Source organism: Pholis gunnellus (assembly GCF_910591455.1).
Source record: "Pholis gunnellus genome assembly, chromosome: 11".
Taxonomy (NCBI): Eukaryota; Metazoa; Chordata; class Actinopteri; order Perciformes; family Pholidae; genus Pholis; species Pholis gunnellus.
In genome coordinates this window covers 7,981,320-7,997,253 of record NC_136538.1, presented here as the reverse complement: position 1 = coordinate 7,997,253, position 15,934 = coordinate 7,981,320, and the positions used below count along the sequence as shown (strand labels likewise).

The 15,934-nt window shown below is 47.4% G+C and overlaps 1 protein-coding gene across 2 annotated transcripts in view; it reads left to right on the top strand.

Moving 5' to 3' along the window:
* fgfr2 (fibroblast growth factor receptor 2) overlaps window positions 1-15,934 on the top strand; it is a 36,771-nt gene that overhangs the window by 17,643 nt on the left and 3,194 nt on the right. Inside the window, exons 7-15 of one of the 2 annotated variants that reach the window (XM_079168958.1) lie at window positions 2,933-3,123; window positions 4,317-4,461; window positions 6,257-6,450; window positions 7,192-7,331; window positions 9,515-9,636; window positions 10,417-10,527; window positions 11,277-11,467; window positions 12,259-12,381; window positions 13,437-13,507. In XM_079168958.1, coding sequence (XP_079025084.1) covers window positions 2,933-3,123; window positions 4,317-4,461; window positions 6,257-6,450; window positions 7,192-7,331; window positions 9,515-9,636; window positions 10,417-10,527; window positions 11,277-11,467; window positions 12,259-12,381; window positions 13,437-13,507 — 1,288 coding nt within the window. Of the gene's footprint in view, window positions 1-2,932; window positions 3,124-3,410; window positions 3,595-4,316; window positions 4,462-6,256; window positions 6,451-7,191; window positions 7,332-9,514; window positions 9,637-10,416; window positions 10,528-11,276; window positions 11,468-12,258; window positions 12,382-13,436; window positions 13,508-15,934 lie in introns of both variants that reach the window. The other variant, XM_079168959.1, reaches the window with a different exon arrangement.

The following is a 15,934-nucleotide window of genomic DNA, read 5'->3' as shown; positions in this document are numbered from 1 at the left end:
ACAGTTATCCTTCTAAAGGCTGCTCAATAATGCACAGAGAACTCTGACAGACACGGAGCTGCAGCAGTTTGCTTCACAGAAGAGCATTTAGGGCCCACATGTATGTAGAATCATTCTCCTCCTGTCACCACTGTTTTGAGCAGACCCACTGTAATGACACACTTCTGTTTCCGTGTCTCCATGGTAATAAGTCGTATTATTTTCATTATATCAGATGGAGATTGATTACCTGAGGGTTTTTTTTTGCACAATGAGCGGATATAGACCTTTTCATTGCCATTCTGTTTCGAGGGCAACAGCTTAGAACCAAGTTTACTCCCTGTCAGCGCCCGCATTACCAGACATTGCAACAGGAAATACAAAGGGATCCGTTTCGAATGTTTATGTTGTATGTCAAGTTGTAAAGGGCCTATAGGCACATGCACAGAAACACGTGAAGGTCCGCACACGCACACACATGCTCCCCAACTGCGGCCCCCTGCTCTGCTTCCCTCCTGGAGTTAGCTAAAGCTCTCCTTCAGACCGCATATTTCTGTTTTTTGTTCTGTTTTATTGCAGAGCAGTAAACCCCCTCCACGTCTGGCTCCGCAGCCACTGCCCCCTGCAACCTTTTCCTCCATTACAGTGGGCTGGACAGAGGGAGGGGAGGGGGAGACAGAGAAAAGGAGGGGAAACAGAGACAGAAAAGGCTGTTCGTATCACTCTCTTTGCAGGATCAGCTATTAAAACCACGAGGAACCGGTTCAAACTGGCCTCTGTAGAAAGGGCCGCAGTGGGACGGTCCGCGAGCAGACACACATGACGAGCAGACACACATGAGGAGTCAAAACACGTCGGCTCTTTCAATCAGAACTGTGGCACCCGGTGGCCATGCGGCACTTTGTTGGTAGCCCCATGCCATCCTGTGCCATGCCGCGCTCTCTTCCTGTGCCTCTACCCCTCCCTGACCCTTAGGGCCCTGTGTGCCAAGCCGCCAGGTTACCCAGAGTTCAGCGGTCTCGCATGGGGACACCATGGAATGAGCCTGGTTCGTCTTCTTACGCTTCTTTCGACCTCTATCCCACCGCCGCTGCCACCAAATTTCTCCACTAATGATTCAATTGATAAATGGATTCAGTTTTGAAACGGGTCACTACATATGGGTCACAGCGAAACATGAAAAAGCTCCACAGCAGGGTCTTCTCTTTCATTCATTACAATTCCCTCATTCAAAATCAACAAACCTACTTCAGGTATCAAAGTAAAAGTACTCATTCGGCAGTAAAATATCCTGTGACTGATGTATGACATCATTTGATGGTTAATACTGACTACATCAATGGTTCGGCATTTTCTAGCCGCTTGAGGTTGAGATGGTTTTAATAACGTAATATTCCGTTAACTACTTTAGTTTAATGGTTCCCAAACTAGTGGTCGGCCATTCCAAAGATTCACACAATATATCTGAGGGGTCGTGAGATGATTAATGGGCGACAGAAGGAAAGACAAAGAAGCCACACATGAAGCTGACCCATGAATCTGTTTTCAGTTTTGGGAGTTTTCTCCAATAAAAATATTTAGCTTTTCGGTGAAAAATTGGATGACTTTACCTCTTTGAGCACTGACGTTATTGAAACCATCTGAGATGTTTAAAGGGGCCACAAACCATTACAAAGTGCAAAGTACATATATATCCTCTGAAATCTGGTCAAGTTAAAGCATAAAGTAGCAAGTAAAATACAAGTACCTTAAACCTGTACTAGTCAAATCCTTCTTTTACTGTTTATGTTCCCGTCGTCCTTCATGTCGTTCCCTCCTTAAGTGTAGTTTTTTTGTGTGAGGTCGATGGGCCATAAAGGAGCTTCTCTGACCACACACATAGACACGCACGCACACACACACACAATATTCCCTTTTCTAATTTAAGCGAGAATTGCTCCACAAACTTTTATTGTTTTGCGGTTTCTCCATATTCATGATGCAGCCTTGTTTTATCGCACTACACACCCATCTGGTCTGAGGTGTCGGCCGTGCAGCTCTAAATGCTCCAGCTCACATTTGGCTATAATCAGCTATAAAGATGGTTAGAATGAAAGTCTCATTTCCACATATATATCGGTCTGCATTACTCTTTCTTTTTTTTGAGTAAATCTATACCATGCCTGAAAGTATTCTGTTTGGTTGGCTTGACAAAGATTTGGCGACATTCAACAAGGCAAACCCTTGGAATGTGCAGGAAGGAGGAGGAGGAGGAGGAGGAGGGAGATGGGGAGGGAGGGAGACTCATCGGATCTGACAGATTTCAGAAGGATGGAGCAGGAGGACAGGCAGACATATGGAAGAAGTCTCTGGCTCCTAGTTTCTGCACTCTCCATCTGTTGATCCCTTTTCCTCCCCTCACTCATCCCGCTAATTCACTCTCCCTTTCTTTAGCCCTCCTTCTTAAACCCGGTCCCACCCTCTGACCATCCCCCCCCCCCGACCCACCCCTGACCTCATACACACACACACACACACACACACACACACACACACACACACACACACACACACACACAAAAATTCACTGCACCTACCTTGAGGCTTTGTTTTGGAAAGGCAATGCAGCTCCCCAGGCTTAGTGATGTCATTTTGGTTGCTGTCAGTGTGTGTGTGTGTGTGTGTGTGTGTGTGTGTGTGTGTGTAGGGGGGGGGGTAGGCTCCTCAGTTAGGTTGCGAGGGCCGGGTAGGGTTTTGAAAGGGGGCATTGTTCAACAGGTCTCGCTCTGTTTGGATTCGCAGGCCAAATGTTTGCTCGTAAAAGAATGCAGATAGCTGGAGATGGGCCGCTATGAAGGTGTTTCTCATTCCAAGGCCGGCACAGTTTTTTTAAAACACCTCCCTGTTGGTCGGCATATCCGTTGACGTACTGTAACCGGCCTCCTATAGGTAATATTTCCCTCCCTCTCAACAGAACGGTCCCCTCACCGGCCCATTCTCCAGGCTGGTCTCCCGGCCAACGTCACTGTTCATGTCGGGGAGGACGCCCGCTTCGTCTGCAAGGTCTACAGCGACGCCCAACCTCACATCCAGTGGCTGAAACACATCACCCAGAACGGCAGTCGCTATGGCCCCGACGGACACCCTTATGTCCGAGTGTTAAAGGTACCTTTCTGCACTTCCTCTTTTAGACTTTATTGCCTTGATTAGAGTACTTCCTTCTTTCTTTTTTCTCTCGGTTCTCTGTTAGCGGTTGGAGGTGTAATATAAAAAGAACTGATCATTACATTTCCTCCCATACTGATCTGATAGGTCTCTTCCATGCTGGCTCTTGGTGGTGATTCCTGCTCTCTCCTCTCTCCTGCATATTTAAACAGTTACGATGTTTGCACGTCTGTCTGATTCATTCTACGCATTTGTCTGATGTGTGTGTGTGTGTGTGTGGATTGCAGCGTTCAGGCATTAACAGCTCCGACGTGGAGATGCTCACCCTCACCAACGTGACGGAGAAAGATGCTGGGGAGTATATCTGTAAAGTCTCCAATTATATAGGCGAGGCCAGCCAGTCGGGCTGGCTGACTGTCATCCCAGGTAACCCTCGAGACCTGACCCCAAACTACCCTCCCTCTCTCCCCGGTGTGGTTTCCTGGGGTTCATCCCTGACCTGCTGTGCTGTGCTGGTCCTGCTGGTGGTCTCTTGGTGGTCCTGGGGCTCACAGACTTTCTCTCCCCTAATGTTTGACCCTTGTGTTTCAGCTGCTCCCTCCACTGCTGAGACTAGCGCAGCCATGGAAGCACTGGTTGGACCTGCATACCTAGACACAGCTGGCATCTCACTTTGCCTTCTCTTACATTCTCTCTCTTTCTCTCTCTCTCTCTTGCAAGCTGTGTCAAGATGGTGTTGCAGTGCAGTGCTCTCCATGCTCTCTGTGTTTGTTTGTGCATGTGTCCAGTCATTAGACTGGCTTCTGTTAGCAGGTTCTGTTGGTGATGGGATTTGTTTTGTGTTTGTTGGTGTATTAGTTCATTGGTTCTCATGTTTTGGTGGCATACTGGGCTCTATCTGTATTTATGAAGCCTCCTCCTTCTCACCCTTGGAAACTCCCAACATCCTTTGCTCTAGATTGGACCTCAACGAAGGACGCCATCCAGCTCCTCTTATTTCTCTCTTGGTGTTTTGGGTCTCATTTTTTTTTTTCTCTTTCTCTCCCCCCCCCCCCACCCCCGTCTTTCTCTGTGACCTGTCCTCCTCTTTTCTGCTTTCCGCCCCCCCCCCTCTTTGCTCTCATCTTCATCCCTATTTTTTTTCTTCTACACCTCCCCCCCTTTCCACTTCCTCCTCTTCTCCTCCTCACCAGACCGCAGGTGTTAACACCACAGATAAGGAGATAGAAGTTCTCTACTTGCCCAATGTAACATATGAAGATGCTGGGGAGTTTACGTGCTTGGCGGGTAATTCTATTGGGATCTCCTTTCACACTGCTTGGTTGACGGTGCTTCCAGGTATATACACTCGTCTACTGTCCTCTCTTTTCTTTCTCTCAGGCTTGTCTAAAACAGTTGGATTATGTCATTTCAATGACCTCTGTGGAAGGCAAGTCCTCCCCCCGGAGTCTCGAAGGCACACGGCTCAAATATTAGATTACTGCTATGAACCAGCACAGTCAACAACCAAGGCAATGTAACGTAAGAGCAGGGAGCATATATTCTATAATATTATCTGGATTGGCGAGCTGTTGAAAGCTCAAAGCAGATAACGGGGTAGTTTGCAGACGACTTATTATAACTCTGAGACGGAAGTGGAGCTCCCAGAGCAGCTCGAGTGTCTCCGGACTCCAAAATGAGGGGAGGGTTTGTTGCCCGCCTTCTTTTTTTTTCTTCTTCGATTACATCTCTCTCCTGCACCTTGGGAAAAGTATTTCGGTGCCACATTTTTGTTCCATGTATGCATGCCAAACAAAACATTTTATTTTTTTTACGATTTCAAATGTTCTCCATCCCTTCCCTGGCTCTGATAATTGGCTTCTTTTAAGATCCTCATTTCTGTTTGGAATAAAGATCGAAAGGTAAAGCTCAACACTCGCTTCAAGTTGGCTTGCCTTTCACAATTATCAGGGCCAAACCTCTCGCCGCTCCTACACAGTGAAGGACTCATGCATGTGAATGTTCGTGTGCTCTCATTTATCAACTCGTTTTATCCTATCTTTGTCCGTTGCTGTATGTCCGGCCTGTAATTATGCACACCAAAGGATCAAATACATAAAGCTTAGTGTCCGCACAAGTTCACTCCAGGCTAAACAGACAAATTGTCTCTGCTCAAGTTCTAGTCGAAAGTCGGGTGGGCATCAAATGAGATCGATGAGAGTAGTTTACTGTCTGCAGCCCGCAACAGACAACCGGTATCAACCCTCCCTTCATGTCGTAAGCAGACGATAGTTTTGTTTTCGTCTGTAAACAATACAGCGTAATGATCACAGGCGAGCCATTTCCTCTGGGAGCAATATGTAATTTTTATTGCCCTTGATGTGCTCTATCTGCACTGATGGCGCCTTCGAGGCTGCGGCTTCTGTCTGTGCGCCGTGGGTTTTTGGTCGGGCAGATACAAGGCAGACACGAGAGAGGTTGCTGTAGTTGTAGCGTCACCTCCCGCAGACTGCTTGGTTCGCTGAGCTGCACAAGAGCCTTGTTTGTGGTCGGGAGGGTTTTGCATTATTGAGCAGTACATGTCTATGACACAAACACACACACACACACACAAACTCAGCCCATTTCCTTAACAGGACGTTCAGGCCACATACACGGAGGACACCGCTCTCCCTTGTTTGCGATCTGAAGTGAAGCGTGGATAGTTCCGTCGTCCGTGGGTGTGTGTGTTTGCGTTTTGTGCTTGCGTGTCTCCAACATTAGCACAGAATGTAGACATATGCAGGCCTGGTTGTACTGGCTGAGTCAAGATGTAGAATCTGTTAAGCCCTGTACAGGCCTGTTAGGTTAAAAACAAAAGAAAAAAATAGTAGGAGTGCTGCCGTGGGAAGAAGAGCGAGAGAAGGATGTAACAAAATCATTTCTGTTTAGTTTGCCTGCCGATGGTGCTTACATTCACGCATGAATCATCTCCAAAGCATTTGTCTTTGTGTTTGCCCGTCTGATACCCATGTGTGTCTATTCAAATGGAGAATGTGCCCGTCTGTCACCCATACGTGTGTGTGTGTGTGTGTGTGTGTGTGTGTGAGAGAGAGATCAGTGAGTTTCTTTCCCTGACCTCCATCTCACTGCTCACCCTTTATTTTATCCTCAGCACTCGAGAAATCCCCAGGGCCCCTTTCCCCAGACTATGTGGAGATCGCGATATACTGCGCAGGCGTCTTCCTCATCGCCTGCATGGTGGGCATTGTGGTGATTTGCCGCATGAGGAACACCGCAAAGAAACCCGACTTTGGGGGCCAACCACCGGTCCACAAACTGAGCAAGCAGATCCCTCTGCGCCGCCAGGTAACAGAAAGTAGATAAAGAGTTCTAAAGGCATTTAACACCCCTAGAGGAGAAAAACACACACTGCAGAAATACAATGTCAAGACTACAAACTCTAGTTAATTCACATAAATAGATAGGAGACTAAGGTTGCATGGTTAATACAAATTATAATGAAAATACTTGGATTTTGTATACAATATATAATTAATATATACTGTTGCAGGATTTTAAACAATCCACCTCACTTAGAGGGCATGCATTTCTGAGCAAGTAAGCACTGCTGCCCGACACTGCAGCCAGAGTTTTTTTTGTTTCTCTGTGTGAGCCATGCTTTTCCCCTCAAGGGAAACCAAAAGGTATGCTCCAAAAAGGTACAAAAAGTATTGGATTACATTCTGCGGAGAGACCGATTCCTGCGTCAAGGTAAGTTCAGGGTGGAGAGACGAGAGACGAGCCCCGAGGACAACGGCGAGGATGAATGATCCACACACATTCATCAAAATGACTGTTGTTGCTTCTTAATGATCACTGAAATGTAATCTCTGGCCTAGAGATAGATTCTACTGTAATGTTAAAGCTTTAACCGTGGAAATGTAAGATGCATTCGTATTAAACAACATACCTTGTAGTTTTAATAAAAGTACCATAGTCAATCACGCATCATGCGGATCAACTCGGACTCCTCTAGTGTTGCCTTGGAGCTTTATCTGACCTATGAACCCAGACTCCGGTGATCAGCCAATCTTTCTACTCCTTTAGGTGTCGGCAGACTCGAGCTCTTCCATGAACTCCAGTACTCCGCTGGTACGCATCACGACGCGGCGGAGCTCGGCGCACGACGATCCGATCCCCGAGTATGACCTTCCCGAGGATCCGCGCTGGGAGTTCTCCCGGGACAGGTGAGGGCCGTCCGTTTCTCATGCACACGATAGCTTGCTGCCTTATTCTGCAGAGAAAAGTGAAACTGTATGGCTTTTGTGATTCTGCTGTTTTTTTGTGCTCATGAAGATTGATGTGTTGCACTGAAAATAGTAATTATGACCTAGCCCTAATTGCGAGTTGTACCATTTTACAAAAATGCTGAATACATAATTATGTAAATCTGATTCAGCTCCTGCATAAAGCATCAAAAAGACTTCAAAGTGGGGATCTGCTGTGCAACACCACTTTTATCTAAAAGGGGTATTCATAACTACACACTCAGCATTCATGGCTGCATACAGTACCTCTTTGACAGTTTGCATGACAACTTTCAGCTCTACACCCTTAGCCATTGTCCTCAATGCCAACTCAACTATCTTTGGCTAACAGGGCGCATTACATAGCTGATAACACCGAGATTACTACAGTACATGAAGCACATCTGTCTGATTGTATCTGGGCTACTGAATGATCAGATAACCATTGTTCTAGGTGAAGAGTGCTATTAACACCGATAGACAGCAGGCAATAATGACTAACGGCTGAATAATGGTTGCGGTGTCTCAGATAAAAGGCTGCTGGTTCATCTGTTGGTGCTTTAGTAAAATGACCTGAACTTGGCACCGTGCCCCATGCCTCATCTTTACAAGTGCTGCCGCGTCACACTCTCACTCGCACATAGCCGCACACAGGCTTCTGATGGTAAAGTAAAGGAACGGTGCTAATTACTGGTTCGCACTCGCAGCTTTCATCAGCGTGTTTGGGCTGGGAGTGTTTGCTCGGCTTCATACCAGAGGAATTAGCACCACTGAGGTTTCGATTTGTCACAGTTGCAGCGGCCGGTGATAAGCTTGAGGGTGGATTTAACAGGACAGCAAAGGCTAGAGTTGTTTAATAGGTGTCTGGTTTTGAAAGAAAAGGGAAAATCCCAAACCATAAACACGAAGGCCTGTTTTTTTGTTGAAATGGTTGTAAAAAGCAGTAAAAAATTGCTTTGATTCTAAATTCTACCATCACGCATAAGTGCAAAAGATTATTCTCATGTAAAGCTAGACTCTCTTGTGCATGCAGAGAGGCATTCTGGGTGCAAAGTTTTGATTTTAATTGATGAGCCCGCCAAGCGGGATGTTTCATCCAGGCTGAATAGATCTCTGTGTGCCTCTCTGTTTGGGTCTTTATTCCTCGCCTGTCGTCCCAGCGCCTGAGGGATCATGTTGGGATTGCAGAACGCAGGGGAATGCTAACGTTTGCGGTTTTCATGGAGGAAAAAATAACATTGATTATGTGTGGCTGGATGGGCAGAATGGATGCCATTGAGCGTGGCGGGTGTGTGGACAGATAGGGGATTGTGTTACTACGGCAGGGCGCCGGGCCTCAGGCTCTAGGCTTTGCGGCATGCGGTGTGAGTGTTTACATAGCCTGGACACTGGGCCTTAGGGGTGGGGCTACACCTGTCAATCAAACGGAAAAAAGCACCAAGGTACACTGCTAGTTCTGGGTTCAGATAGTTGCTGAGGCTCTCACGGATAGTTGTGGAAGAGTGTGTGAGCGAGCATCATTTCCTCACCATATGAATCAGTGTCAAAGTTTAACACACCAGCGATTCTGACATGGCTTCCAATGAAAAAAGTGCTTCCATTTCCATCTGATATTGTAGTCAGGCCCACCAGTATGGCAACACAAAGCCAGCATCCCATTCGTCACAGGCTAATGTGTCAGGGCTAAGGTGAGCCCTGTGTAATGACTTGTAAAGAGTGTATATTGGAACATGCCAAGGCAGGGTAAACAGTTTAGAAATGAGTGCCTCTCCCTTGCTTTATCAGGTGATTAACATCGCCATGTCTGCCTTCAAGTTCCTACCTACTGCCCTGGCACGGGCTGCAGTCACCACGCCAATAAAGCACTCACACAGACACAATCTGATTGAAACAGAGAGAGCGATCTAGTAAAAAACAAAACACAGGGTGAGGTTGAGAAACTGGCCTGGTGCCTGGTTTCATTACCTCTCTAGCTCTATCTAACCTGTTTATTTCTGCACAGGGAGGGAATCGATGCCACAGTCAGGTCAAGTCGATGAATTTCAGTTTGTGTTTCAGCAGCTAAACAGCTTCCTGTCTGTCCCCCCCCCTCCCCCTTTATGTTTGCTTTCTGCTGGCTACAGGTTGACCCTGGGCAAGCCCCTAGGTGAAGGTTGCTTCGGCCAAGTTGTAATGGCAGAGGCCCTGGGCATCGACAAGGACAAACCCAAGGAGGCTGTAACAGTCGCTGTCAAGATGCTGAAAGGTAAGCGGCTCTCCTGCTGCCGCACAATCACAGCGCGCTTGTAAGGGTAAACGTCTCGCTTCAAATCACACCGCAGGGATAAGACGCACACTGCTTCATTATGTCTTGTGGGCAACCAGAGTACATTTTATCGGTGATTTATGCTCCAGTGAGGGTTCAGCAAAGGTGCGAGGCGGCGCCCCGGGGCTGTCATTATTATCCGTTATTGGCGGTTGCTGAGTGACGGCCAGGGGGAGGCGGGTTGTGTAGGTGAGGGTTAGGGGCGGTCACATACCTGACCCCAAAGCAGCAGCTGGCTGGAGCTCAGTCAGCACCCACACAAAGAGGCAAGTCACACTAGCAGCACTGCTATGATTAATGAAATCAGCGGGGGTTGGTTTGGGGGGGGGGGGTGGAAATGTACTCTTTATGACCACTCCAGGTAAGGTAATGGTCCAGAGGAATGTAGGCAATGCCATTCTGACCGTCTGGATACCTGTACTGGCTCAGTCTGTCCCATGAAAAAGGAGCCTGTGCAGCAGATAATGAATCCTGATTGAGCGTCTTTAATTCCTCCTCCTCCCTCCTCCTCCTGGCACTGAAAGGATGTCTCTGTAGTCTGTGTGAGGAGCTTCCCTCGCTGCAGTAACTTAAGCCCAACATTGTCTGTCAGCCGCACTTAATCAGAAGCACCTACAAAACAAGGTGTTGTCTCACTGGCCATATACTGGGTCAAAGGGTTAAAAGGGAAGACAGGAGCACGCTGTGTTTGTTTTGCTGAGGTTCTTCTTCTGTTCTTAGATGACGCCACGGAGAAAGACCTGTCTGACCTGGTGTCAGAGATGGAAATGATGAAGATGATCGGCAAACATAAGAACATTATTAATCTTTTGGGGGCCTGTACACAAGATGGTGAGTAGGGACACAACGTAACACATCTCAGAGTGCCTTAAGAATGGGGTACACTTAGAATATTGTATAATTTATTAGTATAGTATTCAGTCATCTGCCTGTTTAATTTTTGAAGTTACGTTTTTTACAACTTAAGGTTGCCGCACACTTATAAAATGTTTGATCAGACCACATCAGACAGGTAGTGAAGGACAAGGTAGCGCGTGTGTGTGTACGCACGTATCACAGCAAAGGAGAGACTGCACCGTTCTTTACACACCATGTAGCGTGTGGTGTACTGTCAGGAATTATTAATGTGACTTTTGTCTTTGCTCTGTACGACACGACTTGAAGTGTAACAAGGTACAAAACATTTTTAATCAGTAAAATTAGAGATGAAAAAAAAATACTCACAACAGTACAAAAAAATAACTTTGTTACAGTAATGAGTGTGTGTGTAATTTGTTACTTCCACTTTTCACATCGAAGCGCAGCTTTTTCGTTCCCGGCAGAAAATGACCAAATGAAATGTATATAAATGCTGAGTTGCAACTTGGACAGTTTGGCCCTTTGGAAGGTGTTTTCCATTCAGAATTTCCTTGAATCCAGCATCAAATTTAAAGTCTTAACATTCAAACAAGAGGTGCCTCTTCTTTATGTACTGTATTAACCATTAAAACTTCTCTCTGAATTTGGTCCAGTGTCACTTTCTCTCATTTATAGGAATCATTTACGCTCAAGAGATAATGTGGGTCTTTTCTCCGTTGCAGGTGCCCTCTATGTGATAGTGGAGTACGCCTCCAAGGGCAACCTGAGGGAGTACCTCCGAGCCCGCCGGCCGCCCGGCATGGAGTACTCCTATGACATCACCCGTGTCTCCGATGAACAGCTTACTTTCAAAGATCTGGTCTCCTGCACTTATCAGGTGGCACGGGGCATGGAGTACCTAGCATCACAGAAGGTAAGGATGGACACACACACACACACACACACACACACACACACACACACACACACACACACACACACACACACACACACACACACACACACACACACAAAATATCCGGTTCTCACATCAGTCCCCTGCTGGCTGCCTAGACAGATCTGCACACAGAGCATTTGATGTGCCGTATTCAGCAAGTTTTTGCTTGCATGTGCGTCACTGTGGGAATGTTGTCTCCTAAAAGCACTTCTCTGACCCCCCCCCCCCTACCCAAATCCCTGCATTGTCTCTCATTCAACCACAAAAGCCCCTCTGTGTAGAAGAACTGCGAGGTTTCTCACAATGGGGGTACGGCCATGTTGGCCAAACGCACCCTCACGCTCCCTCTCACTGTTGGAATGTGACAGAGCGTACTGTCTCTCACTCAAGCACACACACGCACACACACACACACACACACACACACACACAAACGTACATTTCTTGCACATGAGCGCAGATGCACAAAAACAACTTCGACCATATATGCGCTAAAGTATGCGAGGAATCCTTACTTATCCAGACACATGTCGGTGCAGTCATTGTGGCGTCATGGTATGCATTCAAGTGCTACCTCTGTGCAGACGATTACATGCACCGCAAACAATCTTAACGCCGTTCCAAATGAAGTATACACCTGTTTCACAGTTGATTTATTTATGGAATGAGGCAACTGTCTTATTCCCCTCTTCTCTCACTTTTTCCACTCTGTGACCTTCCCCCTTTCCCCCCCCCTCCCCGCTCATGTCTCACTCTCTCCATTCCAGTGTATACACAGAGACCTGGCGGCCAGGAACGTCCTGGTCACAGAGAGTAACTTCATGAAGATCGCTGACTTCGGCCTGGCCAGGGACGTCCATAACATCGACTACTATAAAAAGACGACCAATGTGAGTCCTCGACCTGCGCTACACACACATTGAGGGAAGAGAGCGTTTTTTTTGAGAGTCGCAGTGTGAGATTAGTCTACTGGTCTCTCTATTTTCTCTAATTCCCTCATCTTTCTATTCCACTCTTCCCCTCGGCTGGTGTCTTGGCAGAAGCTGCAGGTTCCCAGGAAGCCTGTGAATGTAGTGCTTCTGGAGACTCTGCCCTGTTTATCCCTCAGTCTCTTGTTCCTTTAGTTCCATAGACACTTATACAATTAGCCAGGAAAAGAGAGACAGAGCGAGAGGGGAGCGGCTTAAAACTTAATTGACGTTTCCATAGTGGCCCAGTGGTGTCTTTCTTTCCCACCGCAGAGCAGCATTGCCTGCACATCCTCATTTAGTATGCATGGGTGGCTTTTCATCGCATGCAGAGCACTAGCTGACAACAACAACAACAACAACAACAACAACAACAATATGCGATGATGTCGATGGTAATGATGATTAGGACAATGACAGCAGCGACAACGATGATTGCGTTAAATTAATCTCGACAGAGACGTTATTGTTTTATTTCAGTTTGTCTTTATGAAATGAATGAAAACCTAGAATATATTTTTTTTACATATATTTTAGTTTCTCACCATTTTTCCTGCATATGTTTGGTGTAGTAAGCTTAGTATTTAGGAGATAGGAGGACTTATTTAGGTGTTATCTCTCCATTTAGTAAGTTGGAGTGTCCGATGAGATTATTCTTGCCATTAGCCGACCAGACAGATATTGACCAAGGTCGCCTCGTCAGCAACGCTTAGCTTCCCAGCCAGTGTTTTAATGGCACACAGAGATAAACTCTCCTTTATCTGTGACCCTGTTTATCAGCTCTATTGCTTTAACAATGTAAACGTTCCTCTGGGAAATCCTCCTCCCAGAGAGCCGCTCTAGTGCCTCATTCCCAAGGCTGCTTTCACGTATCGGCCTTTTCCAGCAGTAATGAGATCTCCCAGCAGCAAATGAAGAAATCCGGGGATGAGTTGTGTGTCGATTTAGTTTGACCTTACATCTGTTTGTTTCCTCAGGGTCGCCTACCGGTAAAATGGATGGCTCCAGAGGCGCTGTTTGACCGGGTCTACACACACCAGAGTGACGTGTAAGTATATAGGTGTAGTGTGTTTGTGTGTCCCAAAGCCACAATTACATGATAGAAAATCCATTTACACACACACCAGTGATGCAAATAAACCGCCTCATACAGTAAAACACACTTATCACTGCTGTTTTTAAGCCTGCAGTCAGACTCGGAGGGTTGTTTCTCTGGGGATGGGTGAGGTGTTTTGGTGCAGCACTGGTGAGTGTTAGGTGGGGGGGCGGCTGCCTATGGGGGGCCAGCACTGGCCGGTCTGTGGCAAAAGTGAGGATTTCACGCTAGACTTGTAGCCAATGCCGTGTTACTAATCTGACCGGCTTCAAAGGGCCCTGCAAGGAGCCCCGAGCCCACCATTGCCTCCTCCCCCCCACTGACTCACCCCTCGCTCCTCCGGTCTCCCCTCCTGTTGGGCCTCCGCACATGTCTAAACGCAACAATGCTGCGGCCCTCCAGTGTGGGCCTCATCCTTTAACCCCCTGCCATCCCCTCTTCGCTCTCCTCTACTCCTTCTGCTCAACACTTTGAACATGTGGCTCATCGTTTTGGAGCTGTTCCATGATCAAAATAATCCCCCCCCCCCTCCTCCTTTCGCCCCGCCGTTCTTATTTTCATTCATCTGGTATGTGAATTGCTGACCCGTCTATGTCTCTCTCTCTCTCTCTCTTTTTAAGTCAAGAGCATTCATTCTAAAAACAGAACAAAGGGAGAGCGTCCCTCTCTTTTTTGGTGTTTGAGTCTTATGCGTCCTGACAGCGTTGTTTGAAGTTTCTGCTCCAGACACCGGCGGCAGAAAGCGTATGTGGCAATTAGATAAATGCCTTGCATGCTGACCCCTGGGAAAGAAGATTTTGTGTGTGTGTGTGTGTGTGTGTGTGTGTGTCTATGAGTCATACAGCAGTAGCACGCTGAACATAACGCTCATCCAGTTAAGCACTTGGATCGAGGCGCTTGCTACTGTCCATGTTTGTGTGTGCACACATACACATCATGCCCTTCATGTTCCATGGCAGCATCAATCAATAACCTGGGGGAGTACAGGGTGCCGAGTGGTGGGGGGGGGGGGGGGGGGGGGGGGGGGGGGGGGGGGGGGGGGGGGGGGGGGGGGGGGGCAGACATGAACTGCATACTGTGGTCCTTTCTGTCAGTTCGCTGCTAATTACATTTCATCACTCACTTTTAGTAATTGGCTTTTTCACATGAAGGCAGAAGGAAGAGGAGGAGAGACGTCGGGGAGGTGGAAGGGGCGGTGGGGCGCGCACTCAAACGTCACCAGAAGCTTGGGCGATCCATACATGACATCAGATTAAATGAATACATGAATTCCAATGAAAGCTACCGCTTGCTGTTTTGACAAATGGGCTCAGGGGACTCAGCTCTGGCTGGCTTAGGAAAAAGGGAACGAGTCGTGGCTCAGGCGCAGAGAAACGGTATGATGGCCAGGGCTTGGTGGAGGAACCCACTCACCTATTTAAAACAAAGCTCCTATGCCACGTTTCGGAGCCTTGAATCTTTTCGTATTAGGATCAGATCCACCGATGCATTTACATCATGTATTGACAGGTTTTCTGACATTTGTATTCATGTTGCTTTCTTTCGATATCGAGAACGTACAACCTAAGTGCTTGAGATGTGAATGTAATAAAAATTTGAATACGCCTCCGGAATACAGAGTCACTTTTACACTGATAGGTAGTTTATGCATCTCGTCGGCTGGAACACACAAGTGCCAGATGCCGGGGTCAGTTAAAGTGACCCGGAGCACGTTGGTTTGCGTGTTTATTTGGCGAGTCAAGGTTGGTTGCAGGCCGACTGCCCAGAGCAACATGCTTGACGAGCACTGACAGAAGGTTACAAAGTAGCACAGAAAGGAGGGATGAGTGTGTCAACAAGTGGAGAGATACAACGCAGTGATAGAGGAGAGAACAAACCCAGGGCTGGTTGTGTAAACAGATGGAGGAGCTGATAAACGCCCCGACCTGCCTGTCCATGCCCGCTTGGCCTGGTTGGACCACTAACGTGGCCTGTGGCTGCCCGAATACGTACGCGCAGATTAGCGTTTGTAAGCAACTGTGATAATAAGGCCTTTGTGTGGACATGAATCAAGTAGGCTGTCTAAGCGCAAGAGTGATTCATCTGAGACGCTGTGGATCCACACTGTCTAATATATACGTGTAGCGTGACAGTGACGGAAAGATCAGCGGACACTCGCCAATGTTTAACAACCAGGACAGCAAGGATGAGGAAGTAGTTAATGGTTGAGAGTCACTGGCCATCTCCCTCCTGTTCTGTCGGCCGTGGGTGGTCCACTGTTTGTTTTTGTGTGGTGTGACCGGACAATGGCAGCCTGTGTTGACTGGCCAGCCTGGGCACAAAAGCCATCATTGAGATCAGCGCCAGAGTGGCACTGGGAGCGGGTTCGCGCCACAAGCC